Raw genomic sequence first — 26462 nt, 5'->3', positions numbered from 1 at the left:
TGTTTAGCATTGTATTTGATTCCGCTGTCCTCCTTTACGATGGAACGAAGTGTCTGTGGGTAGTGGAATCCTACTTTAAAAGATTTACCGTGGAACAGTGTGAGCCTCTGAAAATGGGAGCCGGAGTCGACTAATGCAGGACTTGGAAAACAGCTAAGGCTTCCCGACAAATCAGACCCAACATTTGGACAAACAGTGCACTGTAAGTTTAAACTTATAATACCAAAATCCTTTACAGAATTCTGTTTGACGTCTGCTCGAGGTAAGGGTGGAGATTTCGATGTTCACGCACACTCTTCATTGGGTAGATATTGGTGACAACGACTTTTGTTACGTTAGTCTGTCATCAGAATTCTTAGAGTTACTCTCGAGAGTAGGGTTAGTAGAATACCCGACTTGATAGCCTTTTAGTGGAGAGTGGCTTTTCTAATCTATCGTTATATTTTCACTGGTGAACAGTAGTTTTTCTAAGACATCTGGATTCATCAGTGGAGATATAAGGATCCGTGCCAGTTGTTGGATTTGAAATTAGGAATGTGGAGTTGCCTGTCCATCCATGACTAAGAATACAGGAACTTGACCTTCAATAAGCGGCATGAAGATGTCTGTATGGTTAAACGTACTTAGTTTAACTTCTTGCTGTAAAGTAAGGGCGCTACAAATTATATGTTACGTATTCATATCCTTCACACTGTAGACTAATTCCACATTCCCTTGAAGCTTTCACTAAAGCCGCAGCCTACAGAATGGCTGTGGGTGTACCGGTGCCCAGCTTGAGAGAGCTCCTGTGAGTAGCTGTTCGTGTTGATTGGACTGAAAGATAACGTCTTCTCGATCAATTTATACGTTCGCTACAATATGTTGGATTTATGTTAATGTAAATTTAAAGGGAATAAATACAATTCTGATTCGGAAGACATTTAAATTTGTGGAAAAAAAATTGGTTGAATTTTAATTTTTTATTATTTTAAATATTAAAAAAAATTATCTTGTCAACCAAAGATTTCGCGAACCCCCTGCAGTAACTCCGCGGACCCCCTGTTGAAGACCCCTGCTTGAAGGTAACTGATAATAGTACTAGTAATTGTAAAAAAAAAAAAAAAACACTAGTAATTGAACCTTATACCGTACACTGTGAAACCGTGACATTTCCAGAGATGCTTATTGTACCATGAAAATCTTATACCCCTGCAGGCGTACTGTCTAGTTACCCACCTCTCCCCACAGGAGTAACCAAGGAGGAGCAAGCCCATGGTGTTACATCAGTACGACACAAGTGGTGTTGTTACCATGTTAGCGTAGCACCGGCCTGGCACCAGTTCTCACCACTCTAGTGGTGTTGCTAACATGATAGCGTAGCACCCGCCTGGCACCAGTACTCACCACCAGTGGCGGTGCGTCAATACAGGGCGCTGGGGCGCCGCCCATCCTACATTCAAAAAAACATTATAAATCAAACTAGAATGCGTTTCGTGAACGAACTGCGAGAGTGTGCTTGCTCTGCAGTGCAGTGGCCGAGTGCGCATATGTTGTTGAGGGGCCTCACAGACTGATATCTGAGAACAAAATCTGTATAGTACTGTGTTTTCTGTGTTCAGTACAACGTTGAATGCAGGTTGTAGGATGAATCTGCCAGCCTTCCAGTGTAACCGTCTGCAGTGACACTGAATACACCTTTTTGTTTTCAACCAATATATTTTAGCAAGCAACCAAGCTCAACCATTATATTTTGGCTCCACTGACGTTTAGACATATGAGGGTATCTTTGTTGTTCTGTTTTTGTTTGTTTGTTTGCTTGTTTATTGTGAAAGGGTCTAGTGTGTTACATTTAGCTTGGAGAAGTCTTAAAATAGGCTCCAAGTGACATTATCTCTTATGGGGTGTAATTATTCCTCCAAAGGTCGTGTTAATCAATGAGTGCACCTGAATTGTGCGGTATTTGTTGAGGGAGACTTGGGCTTGTTTTGATTTTGTATTGGTTGCGGATGCAATAAATCTTGTCTGTGCTTCAAATGTAAATATATGTATTGTCTCTCTGTATTATGAAACTTACATATTTACTAAGCACAAACATTTCAGGTGTCATGGTCATAATAGTTCCAGAGTTTCGTTATACTGACTTACTGAGCTAAGTGAATTGTTGAAATTGTTATCTTGGTAAAAGGAAACATCTCTGCAACAATATTGGAATGAATGCGGTTACATAGTCAGCTTTACTTAAAGTGTATTGTAAGATATAGCTTGTTAGACTTAATGCACTTAGAGTTAGACTGTAGGTCTAGTATCTAACGTAAGCAACACTTTTACTGTATAGATAGAGAGCACGTGTATCACATTGGTTTATAGTCTGTCAAAAATAGTTCTAGTTATTGGTGTTCGTTGGCATAAAAAGTTAGTCTTCTCTTATAAGCCTAGGTAGTACATCTGATTAGAGCTAGCAACCATGAATTGCAGATTAAGGGGTCCCCTATCTCAGTGTTCATTTTGGCAGCTATTTTTAGATTCAGTCTTAAGACAAAAATGCATAATAGTTTTAGTCACATTTAGTCATAGTTATCCTTCTTAGTTTCAGTCTAGTTTTCGAAAACTCATTACAATTTAGTCTAGTTTTAGGCACATCTAAAATTCCATATTATACATTAAACTCCTTCCCTTCCCTTCTCAGGCCCAGGGACCTCCTGTGTTGTGTCAACTGCATAGTTATCTAGCTTGCAGTACTTAAATTGTGGATGCAATTAGTCTCCAAGATACAGATCTCATGCCTACAGCTGAATTCGAATTTGTTTGTAATAAATAATCGAATGTGATGATGAAGTACGGTACGCAGCGTCTTAACTGAAGCTCAACTCAAATATTACAGCAGCTAGCTTGCCGCTAACACTAACTGAAAACACACTGGAACACATAGTGGCTAGGTAGCTAACTGCTAATAAGTAACATATATAAGTAACACATCAGCAGTAATGAATCAAGTGTACTGATATTAAATGTACTACTAAATGTACTACTAACATGCCATTCTTAAATTAAAGCCAGTGACATGATGGTTAACGATTAACGAGTTAATGATGGATACCGACAGTTAGCATACCTAGCTAGGTAGCATTACCATTGGATTTCAATGGCAGTTATGCTAGCTCTGGCTATCCAGACAAAGGAGCCTTGTTTTTGGACACGTATCACTTGACGAGCGGGGGCAATACAGTCATCTGGAAAGTTTAAAATGATACTAAACGAAGGGAAATCTACTGTATGGAGATATTTCTGCTCAGTAGACAATGCAGATTCTAATTAGGCTGGTGGATATGTCCAATGTAAGAAGTGTGAAGTTTTAATGAAATATGATTGATGCAACTCTCGTTCTCCACAACATGGATTAACCTGGATGGCTGTATGTAGTTTCAGAACGAACGTCAAAGATCTTCAATGGTAAGACTTGTCGGTTGTGCCTCTGTTGGTGTCTCGTAAAACGTGAGTTTTATTAAAGCATAGCATGTGTATTGTGTAGCTATTTCATTCCGAGATGGCATGGGAGTAAAATGCTCCGCTCTGCTGCTGGTATACAGACAGCCGGAAAGGTTAACAAACGGAATGAAATAGCTACACATTACACACGCTATGCCTTAATAAAACCCACGTTACTCACATACTGGTTAACACTGTTAGAGCGGGTGTATAAACTGTACCTGAAACTGTTGCCACTACATTCGTTTTAATATTTTGCACTCTCTATCTAACCACTCGTTCAGGTGTTTTCTTGAGTTGGTACAGCCAACTACTGCACACGTAGTTCCCGAACCACTTTTCCTAGTTAAGTTTTCCATCCTTTTTCACACTGTGTCTCTGCGTCGATATCGGAGATACCTAGCAAAATAAACCTGAGCCTGGGTGAAGGCTAAATAGCTCGCTAGCTATCATCACTATATTCACGATTGTATCAATAGTATATCTAGGTTTTCTTTGGTGACTGTTGTCGGGCCTTTTGAACTGTCTGTGGGTTGTGAACGTAAACAACTCGATAGCTATTACTACTACTGTATCATGATATAAAGCTTAATGGTGGTTTTCGATTTACATGATTTTTATGGCATTTAAGAGATATAAACCTTGATGGTGGTTTTCGATTAGCATGATTTTTATGGCATTAAAGAGAGCTTCGCCTTCTCCTATCTCAGAGTGGGTGACGTCACAATGGCTCAACCTTCCACCATGTTAGTCAATGAGAGAAAAAGGTGATGAAAAAGAGGAATAAAAAAGGAGTGGCAAGTACCGCCACGAAAAGTCATAGCAGGTTGCACCGGATCGGGCCGGACGTTTTGGTGTTTGAATGGCGTCTCTATCTCAATCGGGCGAGGAGTAGTTAGCTGCAAGAAAAACGGGGAGAATAAATAAATAAAGAAAACTTGACGATAACAATACTGTGCTTCCCTTCGGGCAAGCACACTAATAATTAAAATAAGAAATGTACTGTTTTAACGCGTTAAATGTGTGCGGGAGACCGTAAGCCCCTGCCAACAACCACTTAAATGTGACCAAATATAATATATTGCCATTCCTTATCACTGAGAGAAGCCACTCTGGGCGCCAGCCAAGTTGAAGTCTATGAGAGCAAGAAAAATGGGCAGAAACATTTGAGCAAGGACAGCTTCTCATTGGCGGATGACAGTTTGTTCTTTGGGCGCATCTCAATGCGCCCAAGCCAATGACAGGGTTTCTTATATAATCGCGCCGGGAATGGTTGAATCAGAGACCTTTTGTCATTCCCTAACATCCCATATAAATATCACATATCTACGGGAGAATCACAGCCAGCAGAGAGTTAGCCTGTATGCTAACCGGAGCTGTTGGCGGGCTGTTCGGTGAGTAATGCCTTTTCAAGTTACAGTTGATAGTTGTTATTGGATAGTGTTGAGCACTGTGTGTTCTTGAAATAAAGCTTCGTTTTTTTGAATATTGTACGAAAGACTCCGTTAGTAATGGCGTAACGTGTGTAGCCCCCACAGTTAAGATTAACAGTTATATATCGATCCATCCATTGGTAGCCAATTCAGTGGCAGTAATAGTTAATTTGTTAAACATATTGAGTGCCTAGTTTTTCAATCATCATTGTTTCAATACGTATGTGAGGCATTGTGTGCGTACCTGATTAAGTAAGTGTGTTTCATGAAGTTATAGTGGGCTTTACATTGCTATTAGCAGCGATTTGCGGTGATCTCATATTGACTTATGTAATAAGGATGAGTTCATACTGTTTATACTGTAAATATAATACGAATGAGATATATGTTGCTTAATGTAATGTCCACTATGATATGTGTCTTAATAATATTGGTTATGTGTAATTGTTATAGTGTAACAATCATTCATGTTGATGTAATCCAGTGCAGTGCTGATTGGTCCCTATTCCCATTGCAGACCACACCCATATGTACCATATCATGCAGTGTCATGTAGTGAAAGCAGAAATATACAGTCCTAACATGATAGCGTAGCATCGGCCTGGCACCAGTACTCACCACTCTAGTGGTGTTGCTAACATGATAGCGTAGCACCGGCCTGGCACCAGTACTCACTACTCTAGTGGTGTTGCTAACATGATAGCGTAGCATTGGCCTGGCACCAGTACTCACCACTCAAGTGGTGTTGCTAACATGATAGCGTACCACCGGCCTAGCACCAGTACTCACCACTCTTGTGATGTTGCTAACATGCTAGCGTACCACCGGCCTGGCACAAGTACTCACCACTCTAGGGGGGAGGTGAACAGACAGAATTGACTAATTAGGTGCACCTTGGGGACAATGTAGGGGGCCATGATTTTGAATGAGGCAGTTTGGGCCAGAGACATCAAGTTTATAACCTCTTAACAATAAGTGTCTAGGGATTTTAAGACCTTGGTTTCACATCTCTTCCAACGGATGGCAGTCTACAGTCTCCAACAGCTCTTCCAGCAGCCAAGTTATCCCAGGAAGTGTCCAGTCCAGGACAGTGTGTTTAAGACACAACACGACTCACACTACAGTGTGGTTAAGACACAACAAAGGCATTTCTTAACATTATTTACATGTGCATCTTGCTTCTTTATGTTTTTGCATTAGTTTGCATTTTTGGTCGGTACATATATAAAACAAAACAAAGGGCGATGCTTTAAAACCAAAACACACTCTGCACATAGACCTAATGTACATGAATATCAATGCCTATAGAATAACATTACTGTGGACCGTCTGAAAGCCCTTAAAGGCACAAAGTTTGAACTGCTGATAATGTAAATGGCATGTTTATCTACATTAAACATAGACAGGGAACTTTTTCATTATTTCTTCATGTTTAAAAAAACAGTAGATCTCAATGTGTCGTGGAATCCCTTGTTGATCGTATCAAACCATCGTCCACAGTCAAACCATGCGTACCTTAACAATAACATGACAGGTCACTCAACCCCATCCTATTACAGTACAATCAAATAGAAAACACCTTTTGCATTTCAACTCTTTCATGAGTGACACACACTCAAAAAACATCTTGCGTTACCATGACAGACTGCATTCTTGAGTTTGGATTGATAATACTATGTTTGTGTACAGTGTGTGTGTGTTATCAAATAATTTGGGGGTGGTGAAAATGTCCTGCTCAGAGTCCCAGAGCTCTTCTGGGAGAACTGGCAGAGTGGGTTTGTTGGAGAATGTATTGGACACCTGGAAGGTTCACGGCCCCCAGGCAGAGTGCAGATGTCAGAGCGGATGAACACCGCAAGAGGAAGAGGAAGAGGAAGAGGAGGAAGTGTTAAGTCCAAAAGGACATCTGCTGAGCTCTTCTGTAGATCTCCAGGGATGAACTGGTGGTGAATGCCCAGTGAAAGACACATTTATCTCTGAAACTTATTTTCTGGGCATGTAGTGGAAGGGCAGTATTAAATCAAAGGGCAATAGTGATCATAACCCATAAGAAGAAGAAAATGAAGGAAAATACATTCTCCGGAAGGTCCCACCAAAGAATAGCGATGTAATTAAAACAACAAACCCGAACAAGCCAAGCATTCACCATGGAACCCAATCTCCCCTCCCTTGAAAACGTGCTATGTTGCATTCCACAAAAGTTATTAAGGATCATCGTATCGTGGTGTTCAACCCTAGTTAAACCCTGTACTAATAGTTATAGTCAGCTCGACCGACATGCTGATGAATGCACTGGATTTACTTTATAAAGATGCTTTGTGTAGGCTGTTTGTGGAGTCAACATTGAAAAATGAGTTTTATTCATTCATTTATTGATTGATTGATTTGGGGTTGGTCACTGTAGCAGTTTTCATTGCGAAGCTGAGAGCAGCCCTTCAAACAGGTTCACCTTGCCTGTTGCACAAGAAACATATTATGTAAGAGAAAAGTGCGTGCCAAAGGCCAGTGGATTGTGTGAGTTTGCTGATACGTTAACTTTGACCTGCTGTGAAGGCCAGTGGATTGTGTGAGTTTGCTGATGCGTTAACTTTGACCTGCTGTGAAGGCCAGTGAGGGTCATGCTGCCTCTCTCAGTTCTACCTGCTTAACCTGTGTGATTATGGAAGCGTTCTATGCATGCAAGCAGGCATATGTGGGTGTGTCTATGTGCGGCTTTGTGTCCATAAATCAAGACGTTTAACCTATAATATTAGCCTCATTTAGTCAAACGAAGGCGGTGTGGAGGGCAGGTTTTACAACAGAAGTTTCAGCTGTGCTCATTTGTCTGTTAGTTTGTTGTGAGCGAGCGAGTGACCGGAGGGAACCTTGTGTTGTGAGCCTTGACAGGGAGAGCAAGAGAGCAGAGATCATTCAGGTGTGCTGTGTTATTTAACAGACGTGTTATTTATCTGCAATAGTAAATGCGTAGTACTATGTGGCATTTTAAATGTATCATTCATTAGCGCAAGGAGATTAGATTACAGTATTGCAATTCCTAGCCAAATGTCTGTAGAGTTCAAAGCCTCTGGTGCTATGGTGACTGGGCATTTTAAGGGATTTCATCATGCTTCTCTATATCTTTAATTTGAACACAAACTGTTTTGTCACTATTTAACAGATTTTTAATTGAACAGAAATTAATCTGTTCGAAGTCAGCATGCAGATATTGCTTTACACATTTTAGAAAAAAAGAGGGGCTGATCTTTTGATCAATTAATTAAGTAAAAACTTATTTATTTTTAAGGAATTTAAGGATGATGAAAACTAGGGCAATTTGTGTTTGCTGCAAAGGTAAGAAGGAGGACTGACAGGGGGGGGGGGGGGGGTGGTACTGAAAACCATTCAGACTCTGGTTTATAATAACATCTTTCAGGATAAATGTCATATCAAATATATGTTTAGTTAAATAATTTGTATGTCCTCTATACACGGCTATGTTTTATAAAGTGACTTGACTTGACTTTTTGTTCATTTTCAGGGATTCAACATGACTATTTGTTGTTGACTGATTTTGCTGTGTAATGTCCTCAGTAATGTGTCATAAGCTTATCTGTTTGCTTCTGTGAACACATAATGAGGTTCAGGCAGGAACAGGGCGGAGAGGCCATCGGGGATACCAGGGAAATCCCTAGTGGGCCGACTGGGTTTTGGCCGGTCCAATACGGGCCCACCTCAGGGGCATAACTATATGGGGTGCGATTGCACCTGGGCCCGTGGGTCTTTGGGGCCTGTAGTCGTGGGCCATAGACATATTTACATCAATATGTGCGCGGGGGGAGGGGGTGTTGCGGCGGTGGTTAGTGATTCACCCTGACAAGTTCCAAGTGTTATATGCAAAATATGTGCGTGGGTGAGGGGGCGTGGCAGCAGATACGAAAACATGTTACGCCACTGCTCCAGGGCCACTTTCTTTTCTCCAGTCTACCCCTGGGTTCAGATGATAGTTAGAAGCATACTGAGTCATTTGTTTTAGAGTGGTGACGGTGTACAAAAGCAGAACAGCTCACATGAACAGAGTTGTATTTATTAAGCAGATATATGTCCTTATGCCATGCAGATATGCCTCTTGCCATTCAAGGCCTCTACCCAATCCTCTTTTCTTCCCTCTTCTCTTAGGGTACCATGCTGTACCTCCTGGGTGTGACCGTCCTGACAGTGCTGTCCCATGGCGCCGCGGGGGCGCAGACGTGCCATCCTCAGTGTCGCTGTGAAGTGGAGAGCTTCGGTCTGTTCGACAGCTTCAGCCTGACCAAAGTGGACTGCAGTGGGCTGGGACCCGGCACCGCCCCCATCCCCATCCCGCTGGACACCTCCTTCCTGGACTTGTCCTTTAACGCTGTCGGTGCCATTTCGGATGCCATGCTAACGGGACCGGGCTACACTACCCTTGTGAGCCTGGACCTCAGCAACAATGCCATTAGGAAAGTGGGTGCTAAGGCCTTCTCCAAGCTGCGCTACCTGGAGACCTTGGACCTGAGCCACAATGCCCTGGAGAACCTCCCTGAGGGTTGTTTCACAGGACTGCCCTTAGCAGAGGTAGATTTAAGCAATAACAGATTTCATGAGTTCAGCCTTGATGTTTTCACCACCAAGGGTCAAGAGAAGCCCTTGACCGTTGACCTGTCGAACAATTTAATAACGGCCATCACTACAAAAGCCCAGGGACCTTCTCAGTCCATTAAAAGCCTGGTGCTGGCAGACAACAGACTGAGGACTGTCCCTGATCTCTCAGGCCTTCCTCTGCGCTACCTGGTGTTGGATGGGAACTGGATCTCTGTCATAAAGGAGGGGGCTTTCCAGACACTCAGGGATCTATCCTATCTTAGCCTCAGTGGCCTTCCAAAGCTCTCAGTGATCGAGCCTAAGAGCTTCAGAGGTTTAGAAAACCTGCAGGTTCTGGATCTTTCCGATAACAAGAAGCTGACAGCACTAAGCCCAGAGGTTTTTAGCAGTCTAAACTCCTTACAGGAGCTCAACCTGTCCAACTCTGGAATGACACATCTGCCTAGTACCATTCTGAGCTATTTGCCAAATATCAAAAGCATAACTCTCAGCCCAACCATGCACTGTTGGAAGACATTGAAACAGGGCCAGTTTCACAGGCAGATGGGAGAAGCCAAAAATGATTATGTAATATCCTGTCATGACATCAGCACTGTGCCTCTTAATCCTGTTTTGTGATGATATCAGCGCTGTGCCTTGCAAACATTTTTTGAGTTATCATCAACTCACAACTTTTGTCCGAAGACAACTAATCCACCAGCTGCTTGGGCAGTGCCTTGGCAGAACTTCCTAACCCCTCCCAAACTTGACAAGGAATATCATGGTATGATGATACTCTTTACTGATGGCATTTATTTTGCACACTTCACATTTAAATGACCAAGAATACTGATCTTTTGAAAGACATTCCATGTTGTGGAAGTATGAGCACCAGTATGTTTCGATGTGTCTGTTCTTTTAGCAACATTTTAATGCCAAAGGAACATTCTAGGTGTAGTATATACCCAGTGGAGATGCTGCGTGGAAAGATGAGCAGGCCAACTGCTGGGAGTTGAGAATGGATGGATGCTAGACTTGACAAGGTTGCTAGATCATTGCTGAAGAGTATCATAACAACATGATTTTGAATGCACACAGATGCAGTAGTCTTGGTGTCATGATGCTCTCTGTAAACTGGACCCATATCAGGGCTTGCTCATGGGCAGGATGATACCATAAAGATGACCATCAGATGGCATCACTCATTCATACCTTTAGATTAAAGAAAGAAGAGAGCAGAATGATTCCATCATCCATTATGACTGGCTGTTCTCCATCTCTTTTGTGCTTTTCTCTGCCTGGCAGAGAAAGACACAGAGGTATTGTGTTGTGTTGCACATTCTTTCATAATATTTTCATTTTTTGATGAAAAATGTATATAAGGGCTATGGCCCACGGGGTTCAAAGTATGCGTGTAGGTGTTTCTATCATGTCGACTGATGTTCCTACAGTATGTGTGTGTGTGTGTGTGTGTGTGTGATTGTGTGTGTGTGTGTGTGTGTTTGTTTAAGATCATGTTTAATACAACACGTTTCAGTGGAATTGTCTGCTTGTATGTACAGAAGTATGTATATGTATATGAATTCACTGATGGCTGATCATTCACAACCACTTGCATTGACTGTGAAACAGTTTCCATTGCCATTATAACTCTGTGCCTTCCATTTATACTTCGCAGATGAATAGCAGCTAATCACAGCAGCATTTCCTATGATTTTTAAAGATGTGAAAACCTATTTTGATTCTTATGTAAAAAAAAAAAAAAAAAGAGAAAGAAAGAAAACCAATGAGACAATCTGTTTTAGTCATCCAATGTACACGTTGTCCTTTAACTGTTTGTAGGCTACCTTTGTTTATAAATAAATAAATAAATACATTTAGAGTCCATGATTTGTGTTCTTTCGTTTGGGACAGATGGCAAATGGCATTATTCTTCATTAATCAGTTCTCAACACAGATCTTTTTTAACTAAAGCCATTCAGCTTGTGTCATAGAGTATCTTAGAGTCATAAAGGAATTCTTTTGAAGTCTAAAGCCAACTCTCCAGTCTTTCAGGTTCTTTAGTCAAATGTCACCTCTTAGGAACTTTCACTTTCTCCCTGACATGTTCTGAAAGTAAACTCTGCAGCTGCCCAAGTAAATGCCAACGAAGGAGAACTACATTTTTCTTTACCTTATGGTTCTCATACTAAAGTGAATGTCAATGAAGGAGAACTACATTTTCCTGTACCGTATGGTTCTCATACTAAAGTGAATCTCAATGAAGGAGAACTACATTTTCCTCTACCTTATGGTTCTCATACTAAAGTGAATGTCAATGAAGGAGAACTACATTTTCCTCTACCTTATGGTTCTCATACTAAATATTTAAAACTTCCAAAGAAATTCATGAAGGATCAAATCTCAAAACCCTTTTTTGAGTGTTTGGGGGGGGGGGGGTTTCCCCATATATATTGTGTTCTATTTGAGGATCAATGTTCTTTTAATCATATCAATAAGCTGCCAGAGGGTGTTAGATGTGCCCCAAATGTAGCAATTTTTAATTTAACATTAAGAGAAAAACATTTCTCTTTTCATGTGCCTATGATTGAGATCTAACTTGCACGCTATTCTTACCGCCCAAGAGGGAAGTTCCTAAAGAGATGAACACAGTTGGGGCTGCTGCCACTTTGTCTTTATTCTACTTAATGTACTTTTCTTTTGATTATATAATTTGTCTTTAAATGTTTTTTACACTTAAGTGCTTTTAAGCACTTTGTCTTAATTTTTGTTTTGGATATTTCTTTTGCTGTTATTTCTGTAAACTCATTGAATTGCCTCTGTGTTAAATGTGCTATGGAAGGAATGTGACAAGCATGTTAATTGTGTGTCTCTACCTTCAAAGCATACTCTGGCACTAACTTTGCCACCAGGGCAGCTGTGAAAAAGTCAAAAGTGAAAGACTGGAGAAGCGGAAGAGTGATGTCATGTGGTCGTATGAATATAGAGGACTGCTCTGTTATTATAAGTACTCTGTAAAGATAATATACTACATAATAATTTCTCACTAAGCTTGTTACCGTTACTTGGTGCGTGTGTATGCATGTGTAACACAAAGAAAGGTCAGTCGCTCCTTTTTTTAAAGGCTTTTGTTTCCATTCAGAAAACTGGAAAAACCCTCCCACACAAGCCCTTTGTCTGAGTCACAGGGTGTGCTTTGGAATGACAGAGCATGTTGAAACTGTCACAAAAAACAGATATGGATAGACGAAGAGGGTGGGAAACGGTGCTAACTTTCCAAACATACAGGAGGATGGCCTGGCCCAGAGGTGATGAAGCTCCAGAGCAGGAGGATGGCCTGGCCCACAGGTGATGAAGCTCCAGAGCAGGAGGATGGCCTGACCAAGGGGTGATGAAGCTCCAGAGCAGGAGGATGGCCTGGCCCACAGGTGATGAAGCTCCAGAGCAGGAGGATGGCCTGGCCCATAGGTGATGAAGCTCCAGAGCAAGAGGATGGCCTGGCCCACAGGTGATGAAGCTCCAGAGCAGGAGGATGGCCTGGCCCACAGGTGATGAAGCTCCAGAGCAGGAGGATGGCCTGACCAAGGGGTGATGAAGCTCCAGAGCAGGAGGATGGCCTGGCCCAGAAGGGTCCTGTGGCCTGTCCACTGTGGGTGGGAGCCCCAGCCCAAGCCTGAGCAAGACAACTCAGAAGCTGTGTTGGTGTTTAGTACAGACACAGAGCAGGAACATCAATGTTAGCAAACAGAAGTTTCAAACCTCTATCTCTCCCTGTATACGCCTTCATAGAACACATAGGTCCCCACAGGATACTTTAGCCTATGGAACACATAGGTCCCCACAGGATACTTTAGCCTATGGAACACATAGGTCCCCACAGGATACTTTAGCCTATGGAACACATAGGTCCCCACAGGATACTTTAGCCTATGGAACACATAGGTCCCCACAGGATACTTTAGCCTATGGAACACATAGGTCCCCACAGGATACTTTCAGAAATATCTTGAGGGTTAGAGCCGAAGTTCACAAGTTTGAAATTCTGAGAGGTTTATAATGTACCTCAGCCCAAGGTTGTGCCTTCTGGGATACGAAGGGTATATTTGAAGTAGTTTCTGATGTAGTAGTGTCATTGAAGAGTGCTGAGGAGATGGCCCTGGGGGCGCCTATAGAGGCCGCACTGAAATCGAGCCAGATTACATTATCAGCGCATACTTGCACGAATAGCGATTCACACAAACTGTCTGTGCCTTCACAAAAATTCCTCCCCGACCCTAGAAAATAGTTTGTGTGTTGACTTGTTATTACACAAGCCTCTCACCCATTTAGGAACTGCTCTGTACTGGCCTGATGTGTGCAGCTAGGGTAGGGATCATTGAGTTTTGATCTGACCTTGGCGTGCAGCGTAATCCTCTGACTTCTCATTATCTCTTCTGAATCCACACACCAATTATGCCATTAGGATTCACACTAGTCAGCAGGACATTAAAGAACACAGACACATCTTAAGAGCAGTGAGGCCGCCCCACCCACTGTCCGTTAGGAAGAAAGAGAAGACAGATGGGAAGAGGCAGAGAAAAAAAAATCAATGTGTGTGAATGTGCTGTGTAAGGGTGGGTCTGCTTACCTTCAACTCACCAAACAGTGAATACACCTAAACACACTTCACCCAGGAGCCTCTAAACGCACTTCACCCAGGAGCATATAAACACACTTCACCCAGGAGCCTCTAAACACACTTCTCCCAAGCACATTTGCCTCATAATGAACATATTACCCTCTGGTCCATATCAAACTCAGCCAGTTTAAACCTGATGTAAAAGTGCTAAATCATGGTAGGACTTCTTACTGGTGCCAAAGGCACTGACCTTCAGACTGTCCACTCATTTGTCCCTGTAACATGATGACATTGAGCTGCTCAGGATGTTCCAGATAAAAAAAGAATTATGCAAATTGAATCTACTTTAGGGTTTTGTTTGTACGTATATGACCAGATCAATAACTCATGCACAGTACACACTTATCAATACCCGATAAGAGTGAGTTCATTGGCTAAGCAGTGTGAAAAGGGTGTTGTTTTATTATTGTTGTTATATCACTGAAAACTGAATATTGTTCCTTATCTTAATTAATTGGGTTTTAAAATGCTATACAGTTGCCAGTGTGTGTGAGAAAAGAGATCACCAGTTAAGCCTGTTAGAACCAGGGACATACAGAGCTAACACACACAGACACACAGAGCTGACACACACACACACACAGACACACATAGCAGACACACACACACACACAGACACACATAGCAGACACACAGAGCTAACACACACAGAGAGATACAGAGCTGACACACACAGACACACAGAGCTGACCCACACAGAGACACACAGAGCTGACACACAGAGAGATACAGAGCTGACACACACAGACACACAGAGCTGACCCACACAGAGACACACAGAGCTGACACACACACACACACACAGAGCTGACCCACACAGAGACACACAGAGCTGACACACAGAGAGATACAGAGCTGACACACACAGACACACAGAGCTGACCCACACAGAGACACACAGAGCTGACACACACACACACACACAGAGCTGACCCACACAGAGACACACAGAGCTGACACACAGAGAGATACAGAGCTGACACACACAGACACACAGAGCTGACACACAGAGACACACAGAGCTGACACACAGAGAGATACAGAGCTGACACACACAGACACACAGAGCTGACACACAGAGAGATACAGAGAGCTGACACACAGAGAGATACAGAGCTGACACACACAGACACACAGAGCTGACACACACAGACACACAGAGCTGACACACACACACACACACAGAGCTGACACACACACACACACACAGAGCTGACACACACAGAGACACATAGAGCTGACACACACAGAGACACACAGAGCTGACACACACAGAGACACACAGAGCTGACACACACAGAGACACACAGAGCTGACACACACACACACACACACACAGAGCTGACACACACACACACACACACACACACACACACACACAGAGCTAACACACACACAGACACACAGAGCTGACACACAGAGACACACAGAGCTGACACACACAGAGACACACAGAACTGACACACACACACACAGAGCTGACACACACACACACACACAGAGCTGACACACACACACAGACACACAGAGCTGACACACAGAGACACACAGAGCTGACACACACAGAGACACACAGAACTGACACACACACACACAGAGCTGACACACACACACACACACACACACACACACACACACAGACACACAGAGCTGACACACACAGAGACACACAGAGCTGACACACACAGAGACACACAGAGCTGACATGCAGCTTTGCAGAACTATGGCCTGTAAAAGAAACAGGAAGATATCCAAGATTAGAAACGATAAAAAAGTTAAAGCAAACTGGTCTGAAGGAGCACACACATCAGATTTGTAATGGATTTGATCAGCTAAACCAAACTAAACTGATTCCCACAGATCTTTAGAACTCTCTCCTGTAATGATTGTCCACAACACCAAAACATTAACATAGGGAGCACGAGTGCAGCTCATGAGAGGAGACACTTGAGACTTGTGTGTTCACATAGAAGCTAGAGGGGGTTCTCATATCTGGTATGGGAAGTTAGATGCTAGCAGATACTGTATAGCTGGTATTCTTGACACAACCCAGCAGCAGTGAATACAGGCTCCTTACAGTCATGTGAAAAAGAAATGTGATAGCCATGTAGCCACAGGCTAAGAGACTTCAGAGGCGAGGGCTGGTAATCACTAACCAACAATGCTCATTGTTTAGCTAAGACTGGCAGCACTTTCTACTGATGGCCTTTAATGATGGCCTTTTGTTCAACCCTGCCCCCTTCCACCATACTTTCTCTCTCTCTCTCTCTCACACACACACACACACACACACACACACACACACACACACACACACACACACACACACACACACACACACACATTACAAATGAAACACTGTGCTACTGATCTGAGACTGCACTGTTGTCCAAGATGAATTGTGTAATGATAATGTTCATTCTAATCATTCTCTAGTGAGTGGTCATTTCAAGGTAATTGTGAAATGAGGCTGTAGAGATTGAACAAATCCATAATTTATTTCATAGGATAGTATAGTATTCTTTGTATCATATACTTTAAAATGTTCTCAGAGCATTGCATTGTCTTTTTTATCTGTATAGAGATCAAGCAATGCACAATAGCATATGTCTTTGTTAGCATTATACTTACAAGTGTGTGTTCTCTTGAAAGCATCATACGTACAAGTGTGTGTTCTCTTGAAAACATCATACTTACAAGTGTGTGTTCTCTTGAAACATCATACTAACAAGTGTGTGTTCTCTTGAAACATCATACTTACAATGTGTGTTCTCTTGAAAACATCATACTTACTATGTGTGTTCTCTTGAAAACAGCATACTTAAAATGTCAAGTCATGTCAAGTAAAATGTATTTATAAAGCACATTCAGCTCACGCTGACCAAAGTGCTGTACAATTAAATTACAATAAAATAAAATATCAAAACAAATATATAATAAAAAATCAAATAAAAAAAACAGAAGCAACACACTCAACTAAGCATCTGTATTCACATCAAAAGAACAGAAACACCTCTAACAGAAAGCAAATATACAAATTATCAACTACAATCAGGGGGATCCAAATGCTAATGAATAAAATAGGTTTTGAGCCTGGACTTGAAGGAGTCAATAGAGGGGGCTGATCTTATAGACAGGGGATGCTCTTCCACAGTCTAGGGGCTGCAACAGCAAAAGCGCAGTCACCCCTGGATGTCAGTTTAGATTGGGGGACTGCCAGGAACCCGAAGTTGGACGACCTGAGGGGCCTGGTGGTAGGAGGTTAGGAGGTCTGTGATATAAGATGGAGCCTGCCCACTAAGGGCTATAAAAATGAACAGGCGCACCTAAAAATCATAATAATAATAATAATATCTTTATTTTGTATTGCGCTTTATCAGATACCCAAAGTCGCAGATTACAGAGTCATAGAGGAGGGGGGGGGGGGGGGGGTAGTACAGACAGGGGGGGACAGTACAAGCAGGAGACATTTACATTTACAGGCAAAGAAAAAAGGGGGGGGGGGGGTATTACAGACAGGGGGGGACAACACAAGCATACACAGCACAAAAAGAAAACAGAGTTATTGAGATGTAACAGGGGGTAGAAGTGTAGGCAGTTGGGTAATGGTGGCTAGGGATAGGGAAGATCATAGGCTTGGGTGAAGAGGTACGTTTTGAGGCGGGACTTGAATGTTGTGAGTGAGGGAGAGTGGCGAACAGTTTGGGGGAGGGAATTCCAGAGTCGGGGTGCAGTGCGTGAGAATGCTCTGTCGCCAAAAGTTTTTAATCGGGATGTTGGTGTAGTCAGGGTGAGAGTGGAGGAGGAGCGGGTGGCTCGGGAGGGGCGGTGGGGGAGGAGGAGGTCAGACAGGTAGGGGGGGGCTAGGTGGTGAAGAGCTTTGAAGGTGAGGAGGAGTATTTTAAAGTTGATGCGCTGCTTGATGGGGAGCCAGTGGAGAGAGTGGAGAACAGGAGTGATGTGTTCACGGGACCGGGTGTGGGTGAGGAGGCGGGCAGCAGAGTTTTGGACCATTTGGAGTCTATGGAGGGAATGGGAGGAGATGCCAGTAAGGAGGGAGTTGCAGTAGTCCAGTCGAGAGGAGATGAAGGCATGGATGAGGGATTCAGCAGCAGGGGGGGGGAGGCAGTGTCTGATTTTGGCGATGCGGCGGAGGTGGAAATATGAGGTCTTGATGATGTGGCTGACATGGGGAGTGAAGGTAAGGGAGGGGTCCATGATGACACCGAGATTGCGTACCTGGGTGGAGGGGGTGATGGTTGAGGAGTCGATGGTGAGTGAAATGGGACCAGTTTTATTGAGAGTGGATTTGGTGCCAATGAGGAGGAGCTCAGTTTTGTCACTGTTCAGTTTGAGGAAGTTGTGAGTAAGCCAAGTTTTTATTGTGGAGATGCAAGTTTCGATGTGGGTGAGGGGAGGATTTTGGAGGGATTTGGTGGTGACGTATATCTGGGTGTCATCGGCGTAGCAGTGGAAGTCCAGGTTGAGTTGGCGGAGGATGTGACCAAGGGGGAAGAGGTAGCAGATGAAGAGGAGGGGGCCGAGGACTGATCCCTGGGGGACCCCCTGCGTAACTGGGGAGAGGGTGGATGAGTGACCGGAGAGGGAGATGAACTGTTGCCTGTTTGTGAGGTAAGATGTGAGCCAGTCGAGTGCAGAGCCCTCAACACCCAGTTGGCGCAGCCCTGAAAATCAACCCTGAACCGCACTGGAAGCCAGTGGAGAGAGGCCAGAATAGTGCTAATATGTTCTCTTTACCGGGTACCGGTCAGGAGCCTTGCCCGGCGTTTTGGACTAGATGTAGGCGGGACAGGGACGAATGGATAATTCCCATATACAAGGAATTACAGTAGTCTAGCTGGGAGGATATGAAGGCGTGGATGACCTTCTCAAGATCTTTGGGTGACAGCAAAGACTTGATTTTGGCAATGCGTGTTCTCTTGGAAATTAATGAATGCCTTTCTCACAGGTATATATGTCACAACGTGATGAGTGGGAGAAGGAAACAGACTAAACAAGAAGTATTACAATCCTTCAATGCACGCACGCCACTAAGTGTAAGCTGAATACCCTGGAGACAAATCCCCACATTGATTCAGTTCAAATCCACAGTATCATGAGACAGTGACATGGGGGGGTCTGAGCGTGCCGTGCTGTAGAATGCTTGATCCTATGCCAGGAGCAGCTCTTAGGGCTGACAGCATGGGCTCCTTCACACAATAGGTGCCGTGCTGCAGGCGGTGAGAGGAGAGCATTGTTGGGGCTCAGAGCACATTCACCCTGGCCCTGCAACCTCAAGAGACAGCGCATACTCCAGGCAATGCATGCTATTTCTCTGACATACACAGACAAACACATATGTAAATGCACAGTGTTTCTAGGTGATATTTCCACACGTTAGAGTTTCCATTGATGTGGTTGTGCTTGGCACAAACAGGTGCAGCCTGCTTACCAAGAGAGCATCTCACCCTTGGCCAAGTCTGTCCCAGATCCCCAGCAGACCTGTGATGGCACATTAAGGCCAGACCTGGGCAGACCTGCTGTGGCACATTAAGGCCAGACCTGAACCAGACCTACTGTGGCACATTAAGGCCAGACCTGGACCAGACCAGGACCAGACCTGCTGTGGCACATTAAGGCCAGACCTGTGATGGCACATTAAGGCCAGACCTGAACCAGACCTGCTGTGGCACATTTAGGCCAGACCTGGGCCAGACCTGCTGTGGCACATTTAGGCCAGACCTGGACCAGACCTGCTGTGGCATATTAAGGTCAGACCTGGCCCTCAGCTGGCCCAGAGTCGCATCCCCCTCCCCGCGCTGCTGGAAGGCACTGGAGCCTGTGAACCCGCCACAGTTAATGAGCATATCACTGAATCACCAGGACTCCCCACAACAGAGTTCCCACAGAGCTGGCTGCACACTCATACTAATGCGGGGAGGGTGACTTGATCCGATTAGATTATCCAATCTACTTGATGGGGGAAACTGGAATGATCTTGTCTGGTTTAAGGAGTGAGCCTTGGCAGATTTGTTATGTATGAAACTTTGAAACAATGATTCTTTAACAGGGCAAATGTGTGATCATGCTGGGTTCATGACAGTGGCACGTATTTTGAACTATTTGTCTGCCTTTGTAGCTGAACAATAATACCACTTATAAGAGGTTTATAAGAGGGTCAAAACAGGACATTGATATTATAAAGCAACATGAGTTACAGCAAATACATTAAATAAAAGCTTCCCAAAGCGTACAGTTAAGAGGACAACACATCTGTATTAAAACTCATTTTAGATTGGTAAAACTGACCCAAGGGTCATTATGTTGTTGTTTTGGGGATTAGACATTTGAATCTGTTCATCTGCAGGAGACTTTCTGAGATTTGAGCAGGAACTCTACAGGGATTCACTGTAATGAGCAGGAGAGGCTGAACCTGTTAATCTCTCCATTGGTGCGTTGCTTTTCTTTTTTCAAGATCTCTTAAGCAGAATGGAGGGAAGTGCGATGGAGGCCTCTGTTAAGGCAACACCGCGCCAACAACACTGCGCCGACCGTGGTCTGGGGTGTGCAGTGCTGCCTGTTATGAGCGCAAGCGTAACTCCTTGAACTGGCCATCTACTCTGTTTTTTTGTTCTTTTTGAGGAAAAGGGACGTATCCTGTAAGTTTCGCCCTCTCTGACGCTTTCGTATAACATCTGGTTCCCATCAGTGGATGAACGGCTCAAGTTACTTCTGGAGAGAAACAATAGCACAGCTCACGTTAACAGTTTGTGGGTCTGTGCCTGTGAGTCTTTCATTCTCTCACTTTTCCTCCTTTTTTTCTTTTTTTGCTCTTTTATTCTCTTGCTTTATGAGTTCTTTCCTTCTTTTCCCCCCTTCCTGTCGTCTTCCACACAAACCGCAAAATCCGACCTACTCAAAAAGTGTTTTTTTTACAGTCTTTTCAAGACTGTTGTAGCTTTTACAACGCTTTGATGACACCAATCTCACCTCCTTGTGGATTAGCACAATTTGCCACAGCTGAGCACAGCATTTGCTTTCAGAGAACTGCTCAAGGTGCCAAAAGCAGTGAAGGGCCATAGTTTTATTAAGTGCTGCTCAGCTCAGCTCAGCTCAAGAGCAGTTACTCGGGACTGTTCCTTTACACTCTATTCTCTCCAGTAGCCTGCCTGGGAGACGGCCTGGACGGAGACGGCCTGGACAGGACTATCTCACACTGATCTGTGACTCACTTCAGGAGGAAATGAGACGTCCGAGGGAGAATGCCCTAATTACCAACACATGTCTGTACCTCACCATCACTGGCCCACCAATGTCATATGAGATTTAGTTTCTCTGCTCAAAAAGATATTTGTTGCTTTCACATTTACTTTAGTATTTTCGAAACTATTAGTTACATATTCATTATGTTTTACACATCAGCTTTATCAACCCCCCTTACTCTCTGGTCTTATGTGCTTTACAGAAGGGTCTGATATGAATCACACATTTCTTGTCAAATTTATGTCAAATATTTAAGTACAGTAAAATGCTAGCTGCCCCTTCAGAACAGACTGCTACCTGTGAGATCAAGATTGGTATTGCTCATTGATGCCACCCTGTGGTGAAACCTTGCCACAAACCTTTTGGCTCTTCTGCCAAAAATGTAGTACCTCTGTCTAGGTGAACCTCTGTGGACAAACAACCTCAATTAAAAGTAAATCACAGTTCCAGGTGAATGTTAAAAAGACTCCACTTTATGTGGAACCATTGGTGTTACATTACTGCTTTTTGTGGAGGTTTGTTGTAAATACAGTTTTTTGCTGTTGATATGAATTATATTTGCTCCCACCTAGTGGTCGACACAGACCTGATCAACTGTTGGAGCATGAAGTACCAGCAGAGGGCAGAGTAACACTCTTTTTAGTCTAGTGTAACAACAACTCTGCCCGCAGGAAATTATGTCACAGTGTTCATTTCTATGGGAGTCTTCAACACAATATAGGCCTCTCCCTCTGGATCATTTCTATGGGAGTCTTCAACACAATATAGGCCTCTCCCTCTGGATCTGGTCATATCAGACTTCAGATGTCCTTCCCTCAGTGGCAGCACACTTCATGTCAGACACACACACTCTACTTAAGGTTTTTTATGTCATTCTGCTTTTGGTAAGGCAGTGAGGACCTGTCATATTCTATTTGTGTTAGAGTCAGGCTGTTTGTAAGGTTAAGGGTTTGGACAGATTGTTGACAAGCAGTCAAGTGTTGATACAGTTTTGTTTGGAAGGTCTATCAAATGAAAGCATGACCACCATTCATTTCACAGTTTGAAAAACCTCTCCTGTTGTAAGAGTCAACATACCAAACCATAGTGATGGAAAGGTGGTTTTAAATGTTCTGTATCCTGTATGTTTAAACCTGTGATATTCTCAATGTGATGTGTTATTTTTATTATTATTATTAATAATAATAATAATAATAAATGTTCTGTATCCTGTACATTTAAACCAGTGATATACTCAATGTGATGTGTTATTTTTATTAGTAGTAGTAGTTGTAGTAGTAATAATACATGTTCTGTATCCTGTACATTTAAACCAGTGATATACTCAATGTGACGTGGAAGACCAAAATCATGAATAAGGAATGTAACACTTCATTAGTTAATATTGTGTTAATGTGTTCATATTTTGTGTTTGGTCCCTACTCAAAAACATGACATGTATGCACACAGACAGATTTATTTTGTATGAATAATATAATTAAATAAGTAATAAAAACATTCAGTCCATAAGACATGCATCTCCAGTGGCACCCTGTTCTGGGTGATAAATCACATTTCCATCAGAAAACAAAGCTGTACCAGCAGATGAATAAATAGAGTAGTATTGCCCTGCATACTTCACAGCTCCATCAATAGAGTAGTATTGCCCTGCATACTTCACAGCTCCATCAATAGAGCCGTATGGCCCTGCATACTTCACAGCTCCATCAATAGAGTAGTATTGCCCTGCATACTTCACAGCTCCATCAATAGAGTAGTATTGCCCTGCATACTTCATTCTCTCCCTTGTTAGCACACTGCGTTGAGAAGAGAGTTCGGTCTCAGGACACGAATTACTTTCCGTGAGTTGTAGCTGTACTCAAACTGAAGGTTTTTGTGGAAGAAATTCAAATATCCTGTGGAAATAAAAGATTGGGTTAGGATCCATCAGCCACAGTATGTATGGAGACAGGTGACAGATTCACGTGTAAATGTGTGAGAAGGTGTAGGCTACCATAATGGTATCCAACAGCATCCACTTCTTCTCCTATTCCAGGGAAATCACTTTCAATGGATCTTGGATATCCGTCCTCCATCTTGCCTGAGTTGTCATCATAGCTGTGAACAACATTTATATCCAGTTAGTGTTTTCCATCAGTACATGCCGTGATCCTTGAAATAGATTCCATGATCTCTTGTAGACAGAGGTAAAACAGAGACAAAGGACAGGGAAATGGAAAGAGAGAGAGAGCTCACCTCCAATACTCTTCATCAGTGAAGAGGAGGGTCTTGTCTGTGTCTGGAATGTATACGGCAGCGTCTACCTTTCTGATGGTCTTAGGCAGGCCCAGTTTATGGATGTACTTTGGGTAGCCCTCCACCAGGTCATAGCCAGAGAGGGCCCACATGCGGATGCCTGTCAGAGAGCACAGTCATGAATTTAATCGATTTTGAACCCTCCATCTAGTCACTCTATTCAAACCACCTGTAGGAAATAAGGACAGCCTACCACTGAATATGATCACCCTGTCGGTGTGCGGGTTTTCAAATGCAGCATCCACTTTGTTTGGAAGCATTGGCCATGTGGACTTGATCAGAGCCAGCTCTGGCTCGGCCATGTTGGGATGCACTCGCCAGTAAAACCTGCCCAGGAAGAGCAAAGAATAAAAACAAACATAGTCAAATCAAGGCACCAACGCAGTAGTCCCACCAATAAACCAAAATATTAAGAAAAGTATAATTGTATACAGGCAAACATTTACATATAGATATTTTTCTTTAAACAAGTTATCACTGGACACACCTCCCTTTGAAAACCATTGTTTCTCCTCTAAGCTCTGTCACTGCATCAAACGTCAACATTGGGTCACATTTGTTTGGGGCCACTGGCTTGGGTTTCACTTTGCGTGAATCGGGGTTCTTGCCTTCAGGATAGAGGGGTTTCATTAATGTCGGGGTGAAACAGCAGCAACACATCGATCACAACATAAGAAAATCAAAGCGCCAAACATCACTGAAGAATGGGACTAGAGAGAAGGTGCACGTACCATAGAAGAATGGGACTAGAGAGAAGGTGCACGTACCATAGAAGAATGGGACTAGAGAGAAGGTGCACGTACCATAGAAGAATGGGACTAGAGAGAAAGTGCACGTACCATACAGGAACTGGATCCCCTCCACATCGTCCTCAGACAGGGGGTAACCCTCAGAGTAGGAGTAGATGGGGAACATCAGTGCCCCGGGGTCATTGGAGTGAGAGAGGCCCAGGGCATGGCCGAACTCATGGACCGCCACCCGAAACAGATTATACTCTAGGCGAGAGCAGAGCAGGAGCACACAAGTGTTAAGTGGGGGCATCCTAACACATACTGGCTGAACACATCCAGCGCCTTCATGATTTACCCTCTGAGTCTAGTGTCCACTTTTCAGCTTCATCAAAGTGGGTGTCTCCACCCAGGCCCCTGCCAGGGGGGTAGGCGTGGGCCAGCAGACCGTTAGGGCCGTCAAAAGGATTGAAGTCTCCGTGCTCTGAGGAATGGAAAGGGAACAATGACGCACTGACAGGAAGATGATGTCACAGTGTCAGAATGATCCCAATCTGATGTACTTGTTTGCATAAGCAACTATGAAGTAATAACAACATGGATATTTGACCTCCGTTCCCGAACTGGATCATGATGTCTGCCGTGCCCTCTCTCATCCTCCTGAAGGTCAGTGGGGTCACACCGCTCCACACGCTCAGGGCTTTATGGAGCACCTTGTCCACTGCTGATTTGGGTAAGTCAGGAGTGTAGTTGACAATTCTGTAGGTGAAGACAAAAAAAAACATCCAACACGTAAATAAGGACAGCTATCTCTTGTTTGATGCTAGTCACTTTACAATTCTTGTTTTCTACTTATTCCCAATTGCACCAGATGTGCTGACAATGCACTCATTCAAGGTTGTGTCATGTCTGGAGGAACTTACCTGTATGTCACTTCCTTATTTTCCCATTTAAGGTTTCTGGGGAAAACGTTGTATTCAGCCACATCCGGAACTCCACACCTGGGCTTTTTCATGAGTTCCAGGGTGTTGCCATCAAGGCTTCCTGTCACCTCCAGCCCAAAGAACTCCTGCATTTCCCTGACTTTACTCTGGAAGCCGTCCGAGGGCTTACGGGATCCCTGGAGTCCATTAGGCAGGTGGTAAAACTGACGGAGATATTTCTGAAGACAAGGAAATACAAGGAAAGGTCTTAAGTCACTGGACCCCTAGTGCTCAATGAGATGTATTATTCTTTATCCACTAAAAACTCAATTTTTTACTAGTGCAACAAAGATCTGCGCTTTTTCCCAGAACTCCCTCACACTTTACCTTCTTAATTTCTCACTAATAATACAATTATTATTTTTACAACTTAATTTGCTGTGCTGCTGTAGTCCCAGATAAGGTGACTTACTTCAGCTAACAGGCGCTCGTCAATCTCTTCAGAGGAGAGTGGCATTCCAGAGGAGAGGGCCACTGCCGCCAGGAGGAGGAGGATGCAGGTAGGCTCCATGCTGAGGGTCTGCTGTCTGTGACAAGCTGAGGCAGTCGTAGCCTTATATCAGGCTTCCTCCACCAATCAGAGGAAGGCACTGGTGAATCATGAGAAAGTACCTAACCACTTCCACTGGGATCGTGGCAGGGCCAATGTGCTTAGTCTGATACTGGGATTTCTGTGGTCCAAAGGACTCCTGAGTCTGCAGTGATATCACCACACAGTGCAAAGCTGTCACAATTTGAGCAGGAAGTCTGTGACGCACTGGGCAGGAAGTTGAACATCTGAGATGACTCTGTCTTGGGGGGCGGTGGGTGACTGAAGGTTGAAGCTTGATGCTTGTAGAATGGTACATGGTACTCAAATAAAACAGGTTCAATGTGGCAGAGCATTGCTTTACAGTAACACTGCAAAGGTAATGTTTCAAATACACAGCCAGAATCTAGGACAGTGACAATAATCTATGCCCTCCCAAGACTGAAATTTGAACAGAATAAAAGCGCTTTTAGATTGGAATTCTTAAATTGGAAAACTTCATTGCCC

The 26462-nt window shown here is 43.5% G+C and overlaps 2 protein-coding genes across 2 annotated transcripts; one reads left to right on the top strand and one right to left on the bottom strand.

The window, feature by feature from the left end:
- Nucleotides 1-108: 108 nt before the first annotated feature.
- Nucleotides 109-10849, top strand: tsku (tsukushi small leucine rich proteoglycan homolog). The gene is made up of 2 exons (XM_080845351.1): nucleotides 109-202; nucleotides 9054-10849. Exon 2 carries the CDS (start codon nucleotides 9060-9062, stop codon nucleotides 10116-10118), a length of 1059 nt encoding a protein of 352 aa, XP_080701477.1. The 5' UTR covers nucleotides 109-202; nucleotides 9054-9059; the 3' UTR covers nucleotides 10119-10849.
- Nucleotides 10850-23208: 12359 nt separating this feature from the next.
- Nucleotides 23209-25847, bottom strand: LOC308370453 (collagenase 3-like; the record flags this gene model as incomplete). Its single annotated transcript, XM_080845102.1, has 10 exons — nucleotides 25839-25847; nucleotides 25367-25605; nucleotides 25054-25202; nucleotides 24802-24927; nucleotides 24555-24710; nucleotides 24203-24323; nucleotides 23909-24042; nucleotides 23656-23815; nucleotides 23414-23517; nucleotides 23209-23315 (listed from the first exon to the last, which is right to left on the bottom strand). Exons 2-10 carry the CDS (start codon nucleotides 25516-25518, stop codon nucleotides 23209-23211), a joined length of 1209 nt encoding a protein of 402 aa, XP_080701228.1. The 5' UTR covers nucleotides 25519-25605; nucleotides 25839-25847.
- Nucleotides 25848-26462: the final 615 nt, after the last annotated feature.

The sequence above is a fragment of the Sprattus sprattus genome (assembly GCF_963457725.1).
Source record: "Sprattus sprattus genome assembly, chromosome: 9".
Classification (NCBI taxonomy): domain Eukaryota; kingdom Metazoa; phylum Chordata; class Actinopteri; order Clupeiformes; family Clupeidae; genus Sprattus; species Sprattus sprattus.
Note: the sequence above shows the minus strand (reverse complement) of the source record. Positions and strands in the feature narration are given on the sequence as shown.

Bases quoted from the DNA above. Each gene is read 5' to 3' on its own strand.
- tsku (XM_080845351.1), top strand. From the start codon at position 9,060: ATGCTGTACCTCCTGGGTGTGACCGTCCTGACAGTGCTGTCCCATGGC.